The sequence below is a fragment of the Lagenorhynchus albirostris genome, chromosome 2 (assembly GCF_949774975.1).
Source record: "Lagenorhynchus albirostris chromosome 2, mLagAlb1.1, whole genome shotgun sequence".
NCBI lineage: Eukaryota > Metazoa > Chordata > Mammalia > Artiodactyla > Delphinidae > Lagenorhynchus > Lagenorhynchus albirostris.
In genome coordinates, this window is record NC_083096.1 from 24,473,721 (window position 1) to 24,495,121 (window position 21,401).

The 21,401-nt window shown below is 36.5% G+C and overlaps 1 protein-coding gene across 3 annotated transcripts in view; it reads right to left on the reverse strand.

Annotated features, from left to right (window-relative positions):
• Positions 1–21,401, reverse strand: part of CNST (consortin, connexin sorting protein) — a 115,740-nt gene that overhangs the window by 29,877 nt on the left and 64,462 nt on the right. For all 3 annotated transcript variants that reach the window (XM_060128347.1, XM_060128357.1, XM_060128365.1), the window contains exons 3-8: positions 18,389–18,594; positions 9,809–9,839; positions 7,937–8,023; positions 7,378–7,492; positions 4,585–4,606; positions 4,316–4,412 (exon numbers count right to left, since the gene is read on the reverse strand). In XM_060128347.1, the coding sequence (XP_059984330.1) occupies positions 4,316–4,412; positions 4,585–4,606; positions 7,378–7,492; positions 7,937–8,023; positions 9,809–9,839; positions 18,389–18,594 (558 nt within the window). The remainder of the gene's footprint in view (positions 1–4,315; positions 4,413–4,584; positions 4,607–7,377; positions 7,493–7,936; positions 8,024–9,808; positions 9,840–18,388; positions 18,595–21,401) is intronic.

Genomic DNA, 21,401 nt, shown 5'->3' on the forward strand with positions numbered 1-21,401 from the left:
CTGTATTGTGTCTAGCTTCCAACAGGCCTCCGATTCGGTAGAAGGGGAATATAAAGGTCTAAATGCTTCCTGTACAGTCTTTTAGCCCAACTTTAAACCCTTAAATTTAGAGGTACCCTCTGTGCTTCCAATTCCCAAACCTTCCCAAGCAGAAATCAACCTTTTCCCTGTAGACACTTAGTTTCTGGCTTTCTCTGGTATGTTAAGCCAGGTGTCACCCATCTATCTGCTTTCCAGCTTCCAAAATTTTCTGGATGTCATATCTGCTGCTGGGTCCCTGCCAGTTCTGTCCTTCTGGCTTTCTGCCTTTAAGGATCCCCTTCAGATATTTTAATAGTGTTCCAAAAAAAAAGTGGAAGTAAATATTTGATCCACTATGTTTAACCAAAAATATTTTCTGAATTTTCTACAAGTATGTATCATAGTATAAAACTTATTGTTAATGTTTCTGTTAATATTAACATGAATTTCTGTTAATTGGTTCTCCTGAACCCAAAGATCTAGTGAGGTAAGTTTACTAAACCCTATTGCATTGACTTAAGATGTACTAAAAAAAAAATTCTACTCTGATGACATAAAAATGGAATAAAAGCTGAGTGTATGACAGATACTTAATAATACCAAATTAAAGAGGTAGTTCTAAAATGAGAAGTTAGACTTAAACCTAAGTTCTAACACATGCTCTACAAATGCACATACCTTTGCGTTACTCTCTTATTTCCCATTCCCCCATGAATTCTCTTTAGGGAAAAATCCCCTATACATGATGTGAGACTAAAGCATTCATGAATTAACACATTTCTTATATTTTCTGAGTATCTCATTAATTATCATCAGGTAAGAACATCTGAGTGATATCAGGCTTGAAAAAGAAATTTTCAATGTTAATATCTATTTTAGCAGCTGGAAAGAAATGTGCCTAAATTAAGTCTGAACTGTTGGTAATAGTATAAATTAGTACAACGTCTACAGAGGCTAATTCAAAACTAAAAATGTACATACTCAGTCATCAGGGAAAAGCAAGGTAAAACCACAATGACATTCATATCCACTAAAATGACTTAAGAAAAAAAAGACTGACAACATTAAATGTCAGCAAGGATGTGGAACACCTGGAATTCTCATATATTGCTGGTGGGGTATAAAATAGGACAACAGTGTTGGAGAACTATTTGACAGTTTTTTAGAAAGCTAAACATGTACCTTCCCTATGACCCAATGACTCCACCCTAAGTTCTTTACCCAAGAGAAATAAAAACATGTATCTACAAAAAAACCTTCCTACCGTTTTATTCATGATATCTCCAACTTGGAAACAACCCAAATATCTATCAACAGGTGTATGGATAAATAAATTGTGGTACGGTCAAAAAGTGGAATACTACTCAGCAATGAAAGGAAATGAATTAATGATACATACAACAATATGGGAGGCTCTCAAAAAAAAAAGGATGCTGAGCAATTCTACTTCTATTACATTCTAAAACAGGGAAAACCCACTGATAATAAGAGAAAGCACTGGGTCGCCTGGGACTGGAGGTGGGAGGGACTGAGTGTAAGAGGGCTGGGAGAAAGATTCTGGAGTGATGAATGTGTTCCATATCTTGACTGGGGTAGTAGTTACATGAGTGTATACAGTTGTCAAATCTCATCAAATTATACACTTCAAATGGGTACATTTTATTGTATGGAAATTGTACTTCAATAAAGTTGATTTAAAAATGGGAAGGGAATGATAAATAGAGAACTCAGGATAATGGTTACCTCAGGAATGGAGTGAAGCAGGTGATGGGATAGAGAGGAACACAAAGGTAGCTGTAACAGAACTGACAATTTAGTCCCTTGTTAGGTACAAGGTTCACAGGTCTTCATTTTTCTATCAATTGTTAAAATGTATGTACGTTTCATATTATTTTTACATATAAAATATTACTTAATAAAATGAATTAAAATCTAAATTAATAAAAACACATGGGCTTCAGGGTCAGAAAAATAGGGTTTAGCTTTGTGTTCTAATTAGTTCTGTTCTGGAATAAGTCACTTACCTTCCTTGAGTTTCTTAAAATGATTTAGCCTACCTTAAATTGGTTGTTAGGAGGAAAAGATGAGATAATATACATAAAAGTATTTTGAAAATATAAAATACTACATAACTTACTTGAAGACTTTAATAATGATAGATTAATTAGAAAAGTAGCAATGAATAACACATAGAGAACATTAATGGAATACTAGTAGTAGGGGGTAGTGATAACATGAGGAGGAAGTGGTGGAGGAAGAGTAATGAGAGCAGTGAGCACATATTTTTCTTACCTTATGCCAGGTACTGTTCTAAACTTTAATGAATTACTAATTTAATCCTCATAAGAATCCTATGAGGTAAGAACTATTAATGTCCACCTTTTGGAGCTGAGGAAAGGGAGGGACAGAGAAATTAGGCAACTTGCTTATGGTCACACAACTTTTTTTTTTTTGGCTGCACCGTGTAGCATGCAGGATCTTAGTTCCCCAACCAGGGATGGAACCCATGTGCCCTGCATTGGGAGCGTGAAGTCTTAACCACTGGACCACCAGGGAAGACTCTTAGGGTCACACAACTTCAAGTGGTGGAGAGAGGATTCAAACCAGACAAGTTTGCTGCCAGAAACAATGTCTTTAACCACCACACACACAAAAAAGCAAGTTACTTATTATATAAGGAGCTTAAGACCAAGATATGTAGAGAGAAAGAAAAGGGAAAGTCTACACTGTAGAACATGTAAGACATTAGAAATAAGGAATATGGGGTAAAACAAGGACAATATATTAAATACAAATCATTTAAAGTAATATTTTCATATTTCTTTCTCTCATATTCTTTCTTACATTTCTATGTATTTATTCATAGAATAACCAATCTGAGTAGGCTCATTATGAGACATTTGACATTTTTCCTTAAAAGATATTATTTTATCAGACTTGGCAAGATTTCTTTCTCCAGAATTTAGTTCACACCTTCCCCATAAAATGGCTATTAATGAAATGTCTGCATTGTGCAAATCTTTGAAAATCCACACAACTTACTTAGCAGAAGTATGCTGTAATTTAATTAGAAACCAGAAGACCCAGGTTCTAGTTGTGAATCAAAGCACCAAGCAAGTGGCTTAAACGTGGTATCTCAGTTTCCTGTCTGAGATAGTGGTGTCTCAGTTCCTATCTCGCAGTAAAGGCCAAGCTAGAAGTAGTGCCAAGCTAGTGCTAGGCAGTGTCAGACTCAAACACTCAGCATGTAATAACAGCCTTCTTCCCAATGTGCACAGCAAAGAGACACATTCACACCCAAACTAGGTGACTATTTTGTGACTTTTTCCCCTAAGATTTTTATGAAGCTCATTGTATTCTGATTTCCAAAATAAAAATGACTGGGAAAAAGAGACAGGAAGAACAGAGTATAGTAGGATTGACCTAAGGCAACCCAAATTTGCCTCATAAGAGAAGAGGGGATAAAATAAGATTTAGGGGGAAAAAAACATAAAGAGAAAAAAGCAAGTGAAATTGCAGGCATCATCGTCATCATCTTACCTCTTCAGGCACCTCAAGTCAAAAGACCTGATGCTGCCTGTTTACTATCAGGGCTCTCAGGCCCAGGAACATAAAGCCCAGGAATATAAATTAGTACTAAAATCATAAACAAGGAGAAATAAATGCCCTAAAACATATTTATTTATCTTTATTTTCTAAAGTTTTTATAATGAACATACATTACTACTGTAAGAAAAAAAATTTCTAGAAATCTTTAACCTTTGACATAAGACACAGTGCTATAAAATATACTATGAATGCTATAAAAATATATATGTACGAATTAAAGTATACCATATGTTAGTCAACAAAAAAAGGAAAAGAATAAATTACTATAGATAAACTATAATGATACAGAGCTTATCTTGATAATATCTAGATTTACAGAAAAAATTTCTGATAAAGTTTGTACAAAAATTGATTTTTTAACAGAAAGGGATGTCTGAATACACTAAAACCAATTCTATTTCAGAGCTTATTTGTACAATCTTGTCATATTCTGTTAGACACATATAACCACCTACTGAAAACATGAAATAATTTAATGTTTTTACAAGAATTCAGATTTTATCATTCCTACTACTAGATATCTAAAAATAGAATTACACAATGTAAAAAAGTCTTGCTTTGCTATTTGTGCAGGAGAGGTATACGCAAAAAAACTCCTTCACAGCAACTCAGATTAACACTTGTAGAATACTTATTATAAGAGGCAGGCATATCTCTTATATCCCCCTGTAATTTAAAAACATACCCGGCTCTTTGGCTGTAGCTCCTCTTTCCTTTGGATCTTCAGATACTATTAACTGCGTAAAGCATTTCCTTCCCAGGGACTTCTGTACAGCTGCTATCTAAAAAGTTTTTTAAAAAGAAGAAGAAGAAAAATAAAACTTTGGAGGAAACTATTACGTTAAATTAGAAAGCTGAAAATAATTTGAGAAAGGTTTCATTATTTTCTAAAACAGTCCATACAACAAACATGACACATTTTTCTTATAGACATTTTCAAAGAAAATCTCTTACCTTATGTTTGGATAAAAGAGGACTGTAGAAAAAAAGAGAGAAAAAAAAGAATTAAAAAAATAAATTACAGCAGCAATATGCTTCCAAACAAATGTCACTGAAAGGGCTGTAAAAAAAAAAAAATAGAGCTTCTCTGGATTCTAATATTAGCACAGAACATTTCCACTGCTGAAACATTACCACTGGTTCACATAGTTCAAAGTGCAGCTATCTCATGTGTTAATCTCCTTAGATGGCCAATAACTAATGAAAACCTCCATAGAAACTATAAATACTGAGATTCGGGGGGAAAAGTGTCAACCTTTTGCTAATAATGTATTTCAAGAGCATTTCACAGATATTATTAAAATTTTAGTTTATGTCATTATAGTCTAAAATTATGGTGGAAGATAATTTTATATGCATTATCCATAGAAAAGGATAACAAGAGTAATCTTTAAATATTATACTTTAGGAAATACCCAAGATAAAAGAATGCATATATTCACCACAAAGCATACACAAAAATGTTCACAGCCATTTTATTCATACAATTCAAAAACTGGAAACAAACCAAATGTCTATTAACAATATAATGGATAAATAAATTGTTGCATAGTCATGTAATGAATACACACAGCAGTAAAGCAGAGCAAGTTACCATAACATGTAACAACATAACCATGGGCAAAAGAAGCTAGATACAAAAATCTACTCTGTGTGATTACATTTATATTAAATTACAGAACAGGCAAACACACTGTTATAGAACTCAGACAGTAGTTACTTTGGGAGATGGGTACTGACTTTGTACAGAAATTAGGCAGATTTCTGAGAGGCTGGACTGTCCTGTATCTTGGTCAGACTGGTAGTTACACTATGTATCTGTACATGTACAAATTCATCAAGCTGGGTACTTTAATGTATGTATAACTCAAAAATATTTTTTATATTAAAAATTTTAGGAGTATAATTTTGGGAAATTATCAAATTTAAAGCATAAAAATTTGAGGTTTTGTTTACTATACTATCCACTGTTCATTAGCCAGAAATTCTCTAGTGATCTGAAGCAATGTGACTAGCTTTTAAATTGTGTGTTGGCAAGTTACCTTATATTTAAAAAGAGAAAAAAAAAAAAGAAAAAAAAAGGCATGCTCATATTAGGTTAAAAAAATTTGTTTTTAAATAATTAAAACATTTGTAACACATTAAAAAATTATTAGTTCCATGGGAAGGGCAGAAAAAGTGTCTATACTGAAATTGTGAAAGTAAGAAAACAATCTCCACAGTATGGAGGTTCCTTAAAAAACTACAAATAGAACTACCATATGACCCAGCAATCCCACTACTGGGCATATACCCTGAGAAAACCATAATTCAAAAAGAGTCATGTACCAAAATGTTCATTGCAGCTCTATTTACAATAGCCAGGACATGGAAACAACCTAAGTGTCCATCATCGGATGAATGGATAAAGAAGATGTGGCACATATATACAATGGAATATTACTCAGCCATAAAAAGAAACGAAATTGAGCTATTTGTAATGAGGTGGGTAGACCTAGAGTCTGTCATACAGAGTGAAGTAAGTCAGAAAGAGAAAGACAAATACTGTATGCTAACACATATATATGGAATTTAAGGAAAAAAAATGTCATGAAGAACCTACGGGTAAGACAGGAATAAAGACACAGACCTACTAGAGAATGGACTTGAGGATATGGAGAGGGGGAAGGGTAAGCTGTGACAAAGCGAGAGAGAGGCATGAACATATATACACTACCAAACGTAAGGTAGATAGCTAGTGGGAAGCAGCCGCATAGCACAGGGAGATCAGCTTGGTGCTTTGTGACCGCCTGGAGGGGTGGGATAGGGAGGGTGGGAGGGAGGGAGCCGCAAGAGGGAAGAGATATGGGAACATACGTAAATGTATAACTGATTTACTTTGTTATAAAGCAGAAACTAACCATTGTAAAGCAATTATCCTCCAATAAAGATGTAAAAAAAAAGAAAGAAAAGAAAAAAAAAGAAAACAATCTCCTTTATCTATTTTAAAAGATTCCATTGTTTAAAACCTCTACAAAGTCAAAAGTTAACCTATTTAACTCACTAAGAATTAGGTTATAATGCAAAATCCATACAAATACTGTTTCAAAGGTTCAAATTGACTAACACAAGAAAATTGTACATCCCTGAAATCTGCACTTGCTTAATCACCTTTAAAATTCTGAGTCTTCAAATAATGAATTAAAAAAATATATTTAAGTTCTTTATTATTACTATATTCAGTTTTAAAAATCCAACTCTTTGATATAAATCAAACAATTTAAAATTATCTGGTAAATGGACTTTTCCTTCTACAGTATTTTGGTTAAATACCATAGTGCATTTGCTTTCCAGTATTAGACTACTCTTAAAAATGTGTTTTTACTATAACATAGTATAGTAAAAACATAGAAACACTGACAAACATACAAACATTGAAAATCAATTATAATAAAAAATCCTAACACAAATTTTTCCATCTGAATCGCCTAATCTCTTAACCAAAAAGTAATCGAAATTAGAAGTTACATTTAAAAATTTCTAATTAGAAGGTGCTTTGAATTTTGTAAAGTAGACCTTTCGCTGAGGTTAGTGTAAGAAACAGATAAAAGCTGAGAAAGGAACCTAATCATTTTATCAATTTTAATTTCTCCAGTTGAAAGCATTAACGAAACAAAGAAATGAATCTTGTATTTCAAATATTCAATGCTACAGTGCTTCTTCAATATTCTATTCAAACTCATTGTAAACAAATACTGAAGTACTTACTCTTGATGTGTTGTGCAAAATTTAGCAAGCCGTTCAAAATCCTCACCATTAAATCCTTTTTCTGAGTTCCTCAAAGATGTAACTGTATGTGGTTGTACCGTTTTCCATTTTGTTTCTAAATTTAAAATATTTGTTAGTCACTGGCTGTTATAAAACATGTTTAGGAGGGAAAAAATAGATAACTGGCACCACTGATAAAGATCATCATGCAAAAGTATCTTCTCAACCCCAAAGTTAACACAGAAATAGCTAAGTGATTACTTTTCATTCTAAGTAAATATTATCCCAGAGACTAAATTAGCCAATAGGGCATACAAAGGGATCAGAAGAAATGCAAACAGTTGCAAGTGTTCTTTTCTTGGCACTGATATGAAGAACAAAATACAAAAAGAAAAATTTTCTTACAGTGACATAAACTTGTGCTAAAAATGCTACTTTCTTTGCAACATTAACTTGACTAGAAACGTCTATTTCCTAAAACTAGGTCAAATATGTTAACTTTCTAGCGAGCAACTTGTTAGATTATTGATAATTCCACATTCTGTTAGTCTGTACTCACCCCACTGTTCTTGAATGGCAGAAAGATTTGCGAGCAATTGCTCATGATACAGTCGTTCGAGCTGAATGAATTTCATTGCTTTCTCATCTAAATAGAAAATTTGAGGAAAATAGAAACCCAGCCTAAAGAATAATGTCCTATATCAGTTGATAAATTTGAAGCTTCCCAAAAAATGAGAGGACCTTAAATACTTTTAAATTTAAACAAAACTTAAGTAAGGTTTCTTGGTTCTGAAGTAGGTAAATTTTAATGTAGCATATCATGCAGTAGCTACCTGGGTTCTACTCTATCAGCAAACAGTAGAAATAAAAAGAAGGTTTTAACGTTCAAGGAATGGCTGCTTGCTAACAATATCTCTAGGAGAGTCAATTAAATATAATTTAATTAGAAATAGGACCCATGTGGAATCCTGTATCTAAGTGTTCCCCCCCCCTTTTCTTCTCTCCTTAAATTACCTTCTGTCAAGCAACTATGTTACCCTCTAGTCAAATGTTTGTTTCTGATTTCAACTGCCTGTGATCCTTTACTTATTTCTCACCGAACACTTACAAAAAATTAACTTGCCACAGTGATTTTCATAATTATGTGCTTCTACTTTTTTGGTAGATTTTCTTATAAACTGCTGTCTTCTCCATCTGTATCACACATTTAGCATCACATGAGGTCATAATAAATTGTGCAACTGTCTACCTTCCTTTGGGCCATGTTCTAAATGTTGACCCAGAAAGAAGGAAGAGAAAAAACTCACTGTTTTAGCTTTTTGTCCTTCCCATGATCACTCAGAGGTTTAATTCTCTCTCTCATTTGTAGTCTTAAAGATATGCCAGGAATCATAAAATAGGTCAGGGAGAAGCAGAGACAATTCCATTTTCCTCTGTGCATGGCTTAAAAGTATACCAATGTTTCTCAAACTTTACTGAACATAAAAAGTATTTGAAAATCTTGCTAAAATAGAGATTCATGGGTCTGATCCCCAGAAGCTCTGATTCTAAGGCCCATGAATTTTCGTTTCTAAGACGCTCCCAGGGATGCTGATGCTGATCTGAACTGCACTACATCATACTCATTATTTGGGTAGCTCTAGCTTCCTTTCCATAAGAATTTGATTTCCTACATACTTAGAAATGAACTGCCACTGTCTGAAGTTTCATTTCGTAGTTTACTGGATAGGGTTCAGGATGATAACGGCTTATCCCTCAATCTGTGGTGAAAGTCAATAAGGTTAGGAGGAAAAAGAAATCACACAAATAGGGAAATAGAGATACTTAGGATACATTCTTTCTAGAGAATATATTGGGCCATCTTTCAAAAACAATTTCAAATGAGGAAAATTTAAAAGCTAAGGGAATAAATCTTTCCTATACAAAAGTTAACATGCAGTCTCCTTTGAGAACATTCATTCTGTTTATTACTAGTGAAGAACTCAATCTTCCCTTTACTGATATATAGCTACAATAAGACAGCTATGAGATTTACTATGTATAATACGCTTGACAGACTCTAACATACGAATATTACTTGACTTGTACTTCTGTTTAATTCAAAAGAAAAAAAATTCAATGGGTTTTTTTTTTGTTTGTTTGTTTTTTGCAACATGCTTTCCCCCCTCCCCCCAACACACAAATATTTAGATTTTTGGTAAAATTAGGGCTTGTTCATGGGAGGTCAAATTTGGGTGCTTCTAGAGAATTTTCTGGAGTGACAAATTCCCTACATCTTGTTTTCTGAGATGGTTACACTGGCGCATACAACAATTAAAACCCAGTGAAAACAACAGATTATACATTTCATTGTACGTAAATCTCAGTTTTTAAAAATGGGCAGTTCTCTAAGAAATCTGTGAATTTCTTCTTGTAATTAAGAAAAGGATACAGTCCTCCTCCTGGAAATAGGACTCTGCTATCTGTTAAAAACAAATAAAAAACAGAGGAAATTAAATTAACATTTGGATGAAAAGACAAATTTAGAAGAAACCAAGACCTTAAAATTCTCAAAGTCTTTGATATTGAACTAAGAAAACTCTTATTTAACTACATTCGCCAGTTCAGAAAAAATCAGACTGTAGGCACAGGACACATTTCTGAAGTCACTTATCTCAAGAAAAGCAAACATAGACATCCTTTGGTCCATATACAATCTCATTCTTCCTACTCTATTTCAAGTGAAAGCAAACATCACTGATTCATTAGAGTTTACAAGTAAGAACTCTAAACAATGAGGGAAATGCTACTGAGGCTTATAAAAGTATATTATGAGTGAAAGGATGACTTTATCGTAAATTAAAAAGTTGAAATATGTCATGTCACATGAAATCTTAAAACCTATTCATTTCATTTCTGTTTCACAAACTACCTCATGGGACACTGATTTTTCATTCTTTTTTGATATTTCAGAAAAGGACAGACCAAGTGCTAATAGTTGAGCAATGATCTTTGGAATATATACAAAGTGCTGCACAGTATAAAGGGCACTGGATGGGAGGGTGGGGTCCAGAGACTCATGATCTGGACCCAGTTGAGGCTTATCACTTAGCAGATTCATTCTAGGTCATCTCTAAATTTAAAAATTCTTTGATTCTAAAAACTCTGGGATCTTTTATTTAGATCTTCATTTAGATATAGCATTTATAAATAGAATAGTAAAACTGAAAGTATTCACTGAGAAATATTTTCATAAATTGACTACTGTCATATTTAAAATATTTCATTAAGTACTTTACACTTTCAAACAGTTTCCACTGATTTTTAATAAGTCTCTAGTGAAAAAGGTATTCCATTTATAGATCACTATCTCCATTTTCCAGGTAGCTGCCAAGGCAAAGAGCAATAAAGCACTTGTCAAACCTATAAGCTAGCAATAAAAAGGAATGGTCTTTCCCAAATCCCACAGTGGAAAAAGGATAGTTTTAAAGGAAATATTTGCCTAGCTTAAAATTTATTCTATATATCTAACACTCTTCCAGGAGCAACATACAATACAGATGGACTCAATCACCTCTTTGTAAACTGTTAATCAATTAGCTTTCAGATTTCCATGACAGTTCTAGTACCATAAGTGCAACCAAAAAGACAGGGTCATGGGACTTCCCTGGTGGCGCAGTGGTTAAGAGTCTGCCTGCCAATGCAGGGGACACAAGTTTGAGCCCTGGTCTGGGAAGATCCCACATGCCACGGAGCAACTAAGCCCGTGCATCACAACTACTGAGCCTGCACTCTAGAGCCAGCGAGCCACAACTACTGAGCCTGCAAGCACAGCTACTTAAGCCTGCATGCCTAGAGCCCGTGCTCCACCACAAGAGAAGCCACCGCAATGAGAAGCCTGCGCACCGCAACGAAGAATAGACCCCGCGCGCAGCAACGAAGACCCAACGCAGCCAAAAATAAATAAATTTATATATATATAAAAAAAAGACAGGGTCATGAAACCCAAGGTATCAAAAATAAAAGACATTTCCAAGGTGAAAGGGCAGCTTGAAAAATAAATAAACAGATCATATCCCCTATAAAAACCTACCCCTGGCAAGTCTAGCAGGGCAAAAGAAAATGTGATTTTCTTTGATGCCCCGTATGTCTAGATCTGGGAGGTAGCCTGGTATAACAGAAAAACGTGAGGTTTGAAAGTGAATAACCTGACTGCGTTCTAGTCCAAGCTTTGCCACTACCAGCTGTGTGACCCTGGACATGTTGAGTCTCAAACTCAGCTTCCTTATCTGTAAAATAGGGACAATAATACCTACAATCTGAGACAGGGCTGCTGTAAGGACTAAGTGAGGGAATGTGCATCTAGCACAGTGCCCAGCACATAGCAGTAAGTGCTTAAAATGGTTTTCGAGTCTGACTCTGGACTAGAAGTGAGAGAGGCAGAGTAGAATTATGTGAAGAAGTAAGTTGAAAATCACTTTGGGATGGTAATAATTTTAAGGTTCTCCTGGTTTCAGGCTTCTTTTACCTACCAGAAACAAAAAGAAAGGGAATTAGGAAGGTGTAGTTTTTCGGCCATAGTCTTACAGAGTGGCTTCAAGGATCCCAGCGGAGACATATCGTGCCTGAGTCTGAGATGAGTTTCAGTATAAGCTCACTGAGCACAGAGTACAGCACTTGATCTTTTTCTTCTTACTTCTATATGAGAAACTTCTAAGTTTATGACTTCAGTTACATATTTAAAGCTAACCTGCAGTCATATTAACTAAGTCAGTGTAGGAAGATTACTCAAACCCAAGAAAAATAATTTTTAAATGGAATCTTCAAGAGTTCCAAGAGCTAAAAGTATAAGTGTATATCTAAAGTAATCGTAGTCATTATATCAAATGGCCTTTAGCATATATTCATCCATATAATATCATGTTAAAAATAATAAAATTGTCTGGGCTTCCCTTGTGGCGCAGTGGTTGAGAGTCCGCCTGCCGATGCAGGGGACACGGGTTCGTGCCCCGGTCCGGGAAGATCCCACATGCCGCGGAGCGGCTGGGCCCGTGAGCCATGGCCGCTGAGCCTGTGTGGCTGGAGCCTGTGCTCTGCAACGGGAGGGGCCACAACAGTGAGAGGCCCGCGTACAGCAAAAAATAAAATAATAATAATAAAATTGTCCCCTAATTAACTCTTCCCATCCATACTTCCTTATTTCTGTTAGTGGTACTGCCATTCCTTTCAACTGGATATCCTAGCCTTATGCCTGAATTATAAATTTCTTCTTTTAGCTCTTTTTTTTTTTTTTTTTTTGCGGTACGCGGGCCTCTCACCGCTGTGGCCTCTCCCGTTGCGGAGCACAGGCCCCGGACGCGCAGGCTCAGCGGCCATGGCTCACGGGCGCAGCTGCTCCGCGGCATGTGGGATCTTCCCAGACCGGGGCACGAACCCGTGTCCCCTGCATCGGCAGGCAGACTCTCAACCACTGCGCCACCAGGGAAGCCCTAGCTCTTATTTTTATCAAGATTACACATGTATATGGTTTAAGGAGTCAAATAGCTTTATGAGGTGTGTTAAAAAAGGCCCTACCCTTCTTGCCCTATTCTCCTTTCTTCAGGAGCAAGCACATACTTAGATTTCTCTTATCTGTTTAAAAATATATTTTTTGCTGTCTCTCTAAACATTATGCTTATATTTGCTATTTCTTGATTTTTTCAGTTTTAGAAAATGAGGATTGGGTCTTTTGCTCCTCCCCATCCAAACCCTACAAACATATACGACACACACTTTCTCTCACATATTCACCTATCCCATGTTATTATATTGTAGTAATAGGTAGATAAACATTTAATGTTTACCTTATTATGAGTTAAGCCAAGTAGTAAACTCATTATTTTTCCTTTCCTAAAAACTTTTTGTTTTCCCTGGAGTTTCTTTTTTTCCCTTTTTTTTAAAAAAAAAGTTTTCCATGCACTTATCACTATACAACTCTAAATAGTCCACCAGGAGTCTAAATCTTCCCTCAATACATTCAGATACCACAAATATTCAGAAATAGGAAAATGATATAAAAGTTCCTCCCCAGACCCTTCTGATCTGCTCAAATAGAAGTGGTTACTCTCTCATTTTTGGTACAAAGCTGTCATGTTAGAATCTCCCTTCACCTAGAGATTCCCTTCACCTCTCTCCTGGTAGCATCCCCAGTTTCCTATATCTCAATCTTCCTGTTCCTTGGTTTACTCCCTTGTTTTGATGGAGTACATCATCTAGCGGCTTCCTGAGAAAGGATGGAAAGGAAGTACCACAGACCCTGATGTAGGAACATTCTTGGTATATCTGACAAACTGCTAGGAGGCCAGTGTACCTGGAAAGGAGTGAACAAGAAGGAGAGTTTTAGGAATTAAGGCCTAAGAGGTAACAGGGCCAAATCATGTAGGATCTCGTAGGCCATGGTAAGGATTTTGGCTCTTACTCTGAATGCGAAGAGAAGTCAGTGGATGGCTTTGAGCAGAGAAGTAACATGATCTGACGTAACATTTTATCTGAATCACAATGACTGCTGTGTAGAGAGAAAAAAACCTAAATGGAAGTAAAGGTAAAGCAAAGAGGTTTCTACAATTAGTTTACTGCAAGAATCCAAGTGAGATTTGATAATATCTTGCACTGAGATGGTGGCAATGTAGGAGGTAAGAAGAGGTCAGAATCTGGATATATTTTGAAATAGAGTGGCAGGACTTGCTGACTGGATTTGGACGTGGGGGAAAGTGAAGGATGACTTCAAAGTATTTGGTCTCAGCAACTGGAGGGATGGAGTTGCCATTTAACAAAAGGGGGAAGACTAGGAAAGCAAAAGATTTTGGAGAAAAAAATCAAAGTTTGATTTTGGGCATCTTAAGTTTGAAATGCCCATGAGATGCCTCAGGAAGCTGGATGTTTAAGTCTGTAGTTCAGAACTGAATCCTGAAGCACTTCAATGTTTAAGAATTAGTAAAACTTGGAGGACTCAACAAATGAGCCAGAGAAGGTATGTCCAGTGAGGTAAGATATAAAAGCCAAAAGTGAGGGGTCCTAAAAGGCAAAAAAAGAAAATGCTGTAAAATAGAGTATGTGGTCAACTTGTCAGAGATTCTGATACTTCCAGTAAGATGAAAACTGAGGACTGACCACTAGATTCGTATGGGCACGCAACATGGAGGTCACACCTGGCCTCTACAATGCAACTTTGACGGAGTAGTTGGCACAAAGGCCAGATTGGAGTGAGTTCAAAAGAGAACTGAGGGGCTTCCCTGGTGGCACAGTGGTTGAGAGTCCGCCTGCCGATGCAGGGGACGCGGGTTCATGCCCCGGTCTGGGAGGATCCCACATGCCGCAGAGCATCTAGGCCCGTGAGCCATGGCCGCTGAGCCTGCACGTACGGAGCCTGTGCTCCGCAACGGGAGAGGCCACAACAGTGAGAGGCCCGCATATCACAAAAAAAAAAAGAAAAAAAAAAGAGAACTGAGTATGGAATGTTACCTAGGTAGAATTCTTGGCCAATATATTTTAACCTGAATCAAATCATGAAGAAATAATCAGGCAGATCCTAATTATGGGGCATTTTATAAGAATTCTTGAGTCTTCAGAAGTGTCAATGTTATAAAAGTATAAACAAACAAGCAAATAAACAAAACAAAACAAAAGGCAGGGAATTGTTCTGGATTACCAAAGACTAAAGAATCTTCCCACTGTGTGCTCCTTCACTGGATCCTGGATCTGGGGAGAACTATTTATAAAGAATATTTGTGGAATAACTTGAGGGAAACAAATATAGGCTGTATGTTAAGTAATATTAAACCAATGTCTCATTTCTTGGGGTTGATAATGGCATTGTAGGTTATGTAGGAGAGTATCATTGTTCTTGGGGAATTTATGCACAAGTATTGATATTTAAGGGTGAAGTGATATAATGCCTGAAAATTACTTTAAGATGTGTCAGTGGAAAATATGTGCGTGGAGAGGGGCTGGGGGGTAGGAGGAAAATGAAAATCTGGCAAAATGTCAACAACTATCAATCCAAGTGAAAGGCACAGTATGAGAGTGGGAATTACTAAATAATGAAAAGAAGAAAAACTCACTCCACTTCTCCCTGATTTGTGTCTCCCTTGGGAGGTGACAGGATATTTTGTATCCTTGGGCTGAGGAAGGCAGCCATCAGCTGACTCCTGTTGCCCTGATGTCTCTTACTGCAGGCTTCAGCATCTCTTTCCAACAAGCAATGTTTGAAGTAGTGACAGAGAAATATAGTTATAATGCTTAATATTTATTTAGCTTTTATGTTAAGTGTACCAAGTACTATGTTAAGTACTTTTACTGCATTATTTCACTGAGTCCTCTACAACTTTACAGGAAAAGAAACTAAAAGCTACTTTGCTTGTTAGTGGTAGAGCCAAAGCTCATACTTTAAAACCATCACTATAGGGACTTCCCTGGTGGTCCAGTGGGTAGGGCTCTGCATTCCCAATGCAGTGGGCCCTGGTTCGATCCCTGGTTGGGGAACTAGATCCCGCATGCATGCCGCAACGAAGATCCCGCATGCCACAGCTAAGACCCAGCGCAGCCTAAGTAAATATATTTTTTTAAATTAAATAAATTTTTAAAAAGTGGCATTAAAAAAAAAAAGCTCACTATACTTTCTAAGCTCCTTTGCCAGGAGAGGACAGATTGCTGAGATATATAAGAAGCATAACATACGGGACCCAGCAAACTGACATGTTTCTGGGGGATGAAGGTAGAATTTTACTTTGAGACATTAAAAAAAATAATCTTCATCTGATCAAGACTGTTATCGTCTTCCTGCCTAAAAATGTGATTTTCTACTAGATCTGCTTCAGCTGTAGGATCACCTGCCTGTAGAAAAGAGAATAATTCTTACCTTTAATGTAATAGCCCAGTGACATAAACTGCTTGAAAAGATTTGACTACACTTGCTCTTTCCATTTACTCCAAATGTTCTTTTCCCCAACTTTTTATCGAAATTCTACAGAAGAGTTCAAAGAACAGTAAAATCAACAGCCATATACCTTTTATTTAGATTCGTCAATTATTGACATTTCGCCAAATTTGCTTTCTCTGTCTTTCCCTCCCTTACATGTATTTTCCCACTGAAATATCTTAAGCTGCAGGCATTATATCACTTCACTCCTAAGTACTACTTGCACATGTATCTCCCAAGAATAAAGATACTCTCCGACATGATCTTCAATTCCATTATCAATCTCAAGAAACCTGACACTGATGCAACAGTATTATTTAATATACAGTCCATATTCAAATTTCTCCCAAGTTGTCCCCAAAACAGATTCATTGAATGGAACTAACAAATTGTAGCCCTACAATTATAAGGAACTTGCTTTGTGAGGGAGTCTCAGCCTCCCTACTTGTAAAGATGGTGATAATAATTACCTCTCTAGATTGTTTGGAGAATGAAATAACAGTTAATGCAAATACCCTTTACAAACTCAATCCACTGTACAAATTCAAGGAAGGCTGAAAGATTAGAAAGCTGCCTTAGTATTTTGGTGGTTCTCAACTACAGTTCTCAACTATGGTAAACATATACCATATATGTCAGTAACACATTAGAGGTCAAAAAGTAGTACACATTTTCTCAAAGGCATTCTTCAAGTCCACCGAGGAGGTAACATAAAGTTGTAAGAATATATGTTTTCCTGCCTTAGGACAAAAGCTGTTTTACTTCTTAAAAATTATTCACTGCTCACTGCAAAAGTTAAATGAAACAGGAGGAGTGAAATAAAAAGTGAAGCTTTTTCCACACCCATATACAAATTATTTTCATTTTAAAAGAAAATAAAACACAGCTCATAAATATCTTAATCTTTTTGGAATTATCTCTTGTGTATCTTCCTCATCACTGTCCTATAGATCTCCCAATCTCCAGGCTCTCCATCTTCTAGTTTACCCTCCCAATCATCAAAAGAGTTATTTTTCTAAAATTCAAATTATGGCACCTGCATAATTAAAAGCTCTCAGCCTCGGGCTTCCCTGGTGGCACAGTGGTTAAGAATCTGCCTGCCAATGCAGGGAACACGGGTTCGAACCCTGGTCTAGGAAGATCCCACATGCTGCGGAGCAACTAAGCATGTGCGCCACAACTACCGAGCCCACATGACACAACTACTGAAGCCCGTGTGCCTAGAGCCCATGCTCCCCAACAAAGAGAAGCCACCTCAATGAGAAGCCCATGCACCGCAATGAAGAGTAGCCCCGGCTCGCCACAACTAGAGAAAGCCCGCACACAGCAACGAAGACCCAACGCAGCCAAAAATAAATAAATAAAATAAATTTTTTTAAAAAAGGCTCTCAGCCTCTAAAAGTAAGCCCTTAATGGCACAAGCTACCCAGTTTTAATTCCTGTCTCTTTTACATCTTAATCTTCAACAACATACCTGTCTTTGCAGGGACTGTTCTCTCTTTCTGTACCAGCTCACTTTGTTCATCTAGTGAGAGCCTAAACATCCTGCAAAACCCAGCTCAAGAATCACCTTTTTTTCCCCCTAATGTCCAAAGGACAAAGTTAATCATGCATTTTGTGCTTCTGCTGAACCTTAAACACATATCTACTCTAATGCTTTGTACAGACTTCTACAATTAATTATCTACAAACTGTTTCTCCTATTCCACAGTGCCTCTCTTAAGGACATGCTCTGTTACATAATCTGTTTCCCTAGCGACTAGCTTAGTTTTTGGTACCTTGTTGGTACTTTAATTAAGCACTCACTACATTCACTCTTATTTGTACACAGCTTACTCACTAAGCAAAAGAAGTTAGCAACAGTACGAACTACAGATTGATGATCCAAGCCAATGTGTGGCCACGAGTCAGTGATATGCCAAATTTCCTACCAGCCACTGATCCAGGGTCACCTCCTCTTGGACTCACCAATGACAGGTGGGGTAGAATCAATTACAGAGAATAGGATTTTAGATTATTACAAATATTGGTCCCAGAATTTCAGTGAGGCTGAAAGTGAAGTGTTTAACATGATACCTGATGAAGGCAAAGGGGAAGTGCTCTTGAATCCAACTGCTCAACTTCACCCCGTATAAGTGAGAACAGAGATTGCAGAACCAGCTTCGGGGCTTCTAGTTGATCATTAGCATTTACTTCTGCAGACTCTTCATCATTAACAGCATGTATGGCTGCATGTAATATATTTTCTTGCATAAAGGGTGTGGTATCTCCTGAAGAAAGTCCTTTGAGAGGTAAATAAAATGCCTATGTTAGGATAAATTTCCATCATGGTAAACACCTTAAAACAATTATGCCTGTTAATCATAAAATTTTCAAATAAAGCTAATCACATAAAAAAAACCAAAAACCCACAGAAACCACAAGTTATTCTCCTCAATAAATTAAGATTGTGCTGACATCTGATTGTTTCTATTAGCGATTAGTTAATAGAAGCAATTCTATTAGATCTATATAACTTTTTTATTTATATTATAAATTAAGAATATAATTTATATTCTTAATTAAGAATTATAATTAAGAATATAAAAAAAGATCTAAAGAAAAGTAGGTTAAAATCTGACCAAAAACTTGATTCTCCCAAAGGAAAAACGAATTAACTATAATCTGAAGTCATGTCTTACGCAAAATGAAAGAACTACATGGGAAGGTAAATGTGTTTATCATATGAAAGGCTAAAGAAGTTAAGCCTTCCTCTCTAAACTCTTGGTCTGATAACTTTAGAACTACTTCTGGATCCCACCAGAGCAGAAGGAATTCAGATGTCCAGAGCTAATGGCCACAGAAGCTTTTTTCCTAATAAAAAGAAGTAACACAAACTTGGGGGAAAAAAATCAGTGAATAAATCCTTGGCCCACAGCTCCTGAAATGACACACCAAAGTTTTAAACTTTAAATGTTACACATTATAACTTCACCCTTCACTGAAATCTCAGCATCAGTTCTAATTTTCATATTGAAATTGAATAGACTGTCTGCATCTGTACGTACCTTTAGCCAGTCCGGCTTGGAAAGGATCTTTCTCAGTAATTTAGCGTGTGCATACCATGACTGAAGTTGCCTCCTGCCAGCCCTCTAGAGCAGGGGTCCCCAACCCGTGAGCTGCAGACCTATAGCAGTCCGCGGCCTGTTAGGAACCGGGCCGCACAGCAGGAGGTGAGTGATGGGCAAGCAAGTGAAGCTTCATCTGCCGCTCCCCATCGCTCATGTTATTGCCTGAAACACCACCCCCCCAACCCTGGAGAAACTGTCTTCCACGAAACCGGTCCCTGGTGCCAAAAAGGTTGGGGAGTTTGCCCAGAACCCTGTCTTCTACTGCCTTCTAAATAAATCCACTGCTCTAGCCAAGCTGGCCAATTCTGTATCTCCCTAGTATTAATACTCTGCACCTTTCTGAGCAATTACAAATCCTAACAGTTAAAACATTTTCCTCCCCGGACGTCCCTAGCTGTCCAGTGGTTGAGACTCTGCACTTCCAATGCAAGGGGCTCAGCTTCGATCCCTGGCTGGGGAACTAAGATCCCACATGCCGCACAGCGTGGCCAAGAAAATTAAAAAAGAAAAAAATTTCCTCCCATCTGTCTAGTTAAGTTCTACCCTAAAAAAATTCATATATTTCTCTATAACATGAGCCTGAAGTAAGCTTACTTTCCTCTAAATCCTATATATGGTCTATGGAAAGCCCGCCAGGGCTTTGCATTATAGTGTATTATAGTGACTGGTGAAGGATCGTATTACAGTGACTGGTGAAGGGTTGTATCTTTATTAGATCATAACTCCTACAGCACAGGGATTAATTTACTTACTATAGTATTGCAGTTATATTCAGTAGCGTATTCAGCATTAAAATTCCAAGTGTTGTGCTTTCTACAGATAATCACCTACAGTGATTCCTTATATTTTAGAAAATTCTCTTCTATAAATTTTATGTCATTTGGACTCTGGAAGTATGAGGCCTAGAGATGGCCTGCCATTTTATTTTGCAGGAACAGTATTTGTGAAAACATGGATGATTCTTCTGCCTTCTAATTTTCTAACCACAATGGTAGTAGTGCCAATGTAGGAACATAAGCTTTGTATAGAGAACTACAAAGAGACTAAGAGAAATACTGTTTTCTTTCCTTTTTCTCCAGCCACACTACTGTGCCCAAGTTATTTAATTTCATATAGACTGTGATAAGGCTAACCTCTCAAATTCTATACTTCTTTTCATTAAATTCTTCCCACATAATTATCAAATATTACTCCATATTTCCTCTTTGAAAAATTGAATTTTATAATGCTCATTTTCTGTAGAGGGAATTTAAATAAAACCCTTGAAGGATATGGCCAAAGAAGGGCAGGATTTTCCAAAGTAAGGATAAAGGACAGAATTTATGACTCCATTATCTAAAGGAAGTCTAAAAAGGGTCCTGTTAAATAATGGAAATGAAAACACGCCATATGATTACCTCAGTTATTTAGACAGTATAGATGCATAATGGTCACGGTTCCTGCTAGATCCATTTTCTAAGTTATTTTATTTACTTATCAAAATTTTTTTCTTCCAGTTTTTTTGAGATGTAATTGACATACAGCACTGTATAACTTTCAGGTGTACAGCCTAACAATTTGACTTACATAAAACACGAAATGAATCCCACAATAAGTTTATTTCATATAGATAAAACATTAAAGAAATAGAAAAAAATGTTTTTGTGATGAGAACCCTTAGGATTTACTCTCTTAACAACTTTCACATATAACATAACACATAACATTACATACATAACACATAACATAATTTCACACATAACATTAATTATATTTATCATGTTATACACTACATCCCTAGTAATTGCTTATCCTGTAATTGGAAGTTTGTACCTTTTGACCACCTTCACCCAATTCCCCTTCCCACTACCCCACAACTCTGGTAACCACAAATCTGATCTTTCTCTATGAGTTTGTTTGTTTATGAAGTATAATTGACCTGCAATACTGTTAGTTCCTGGTATACAACCTAGTGATTCAATATTTCTATATATTTCAAA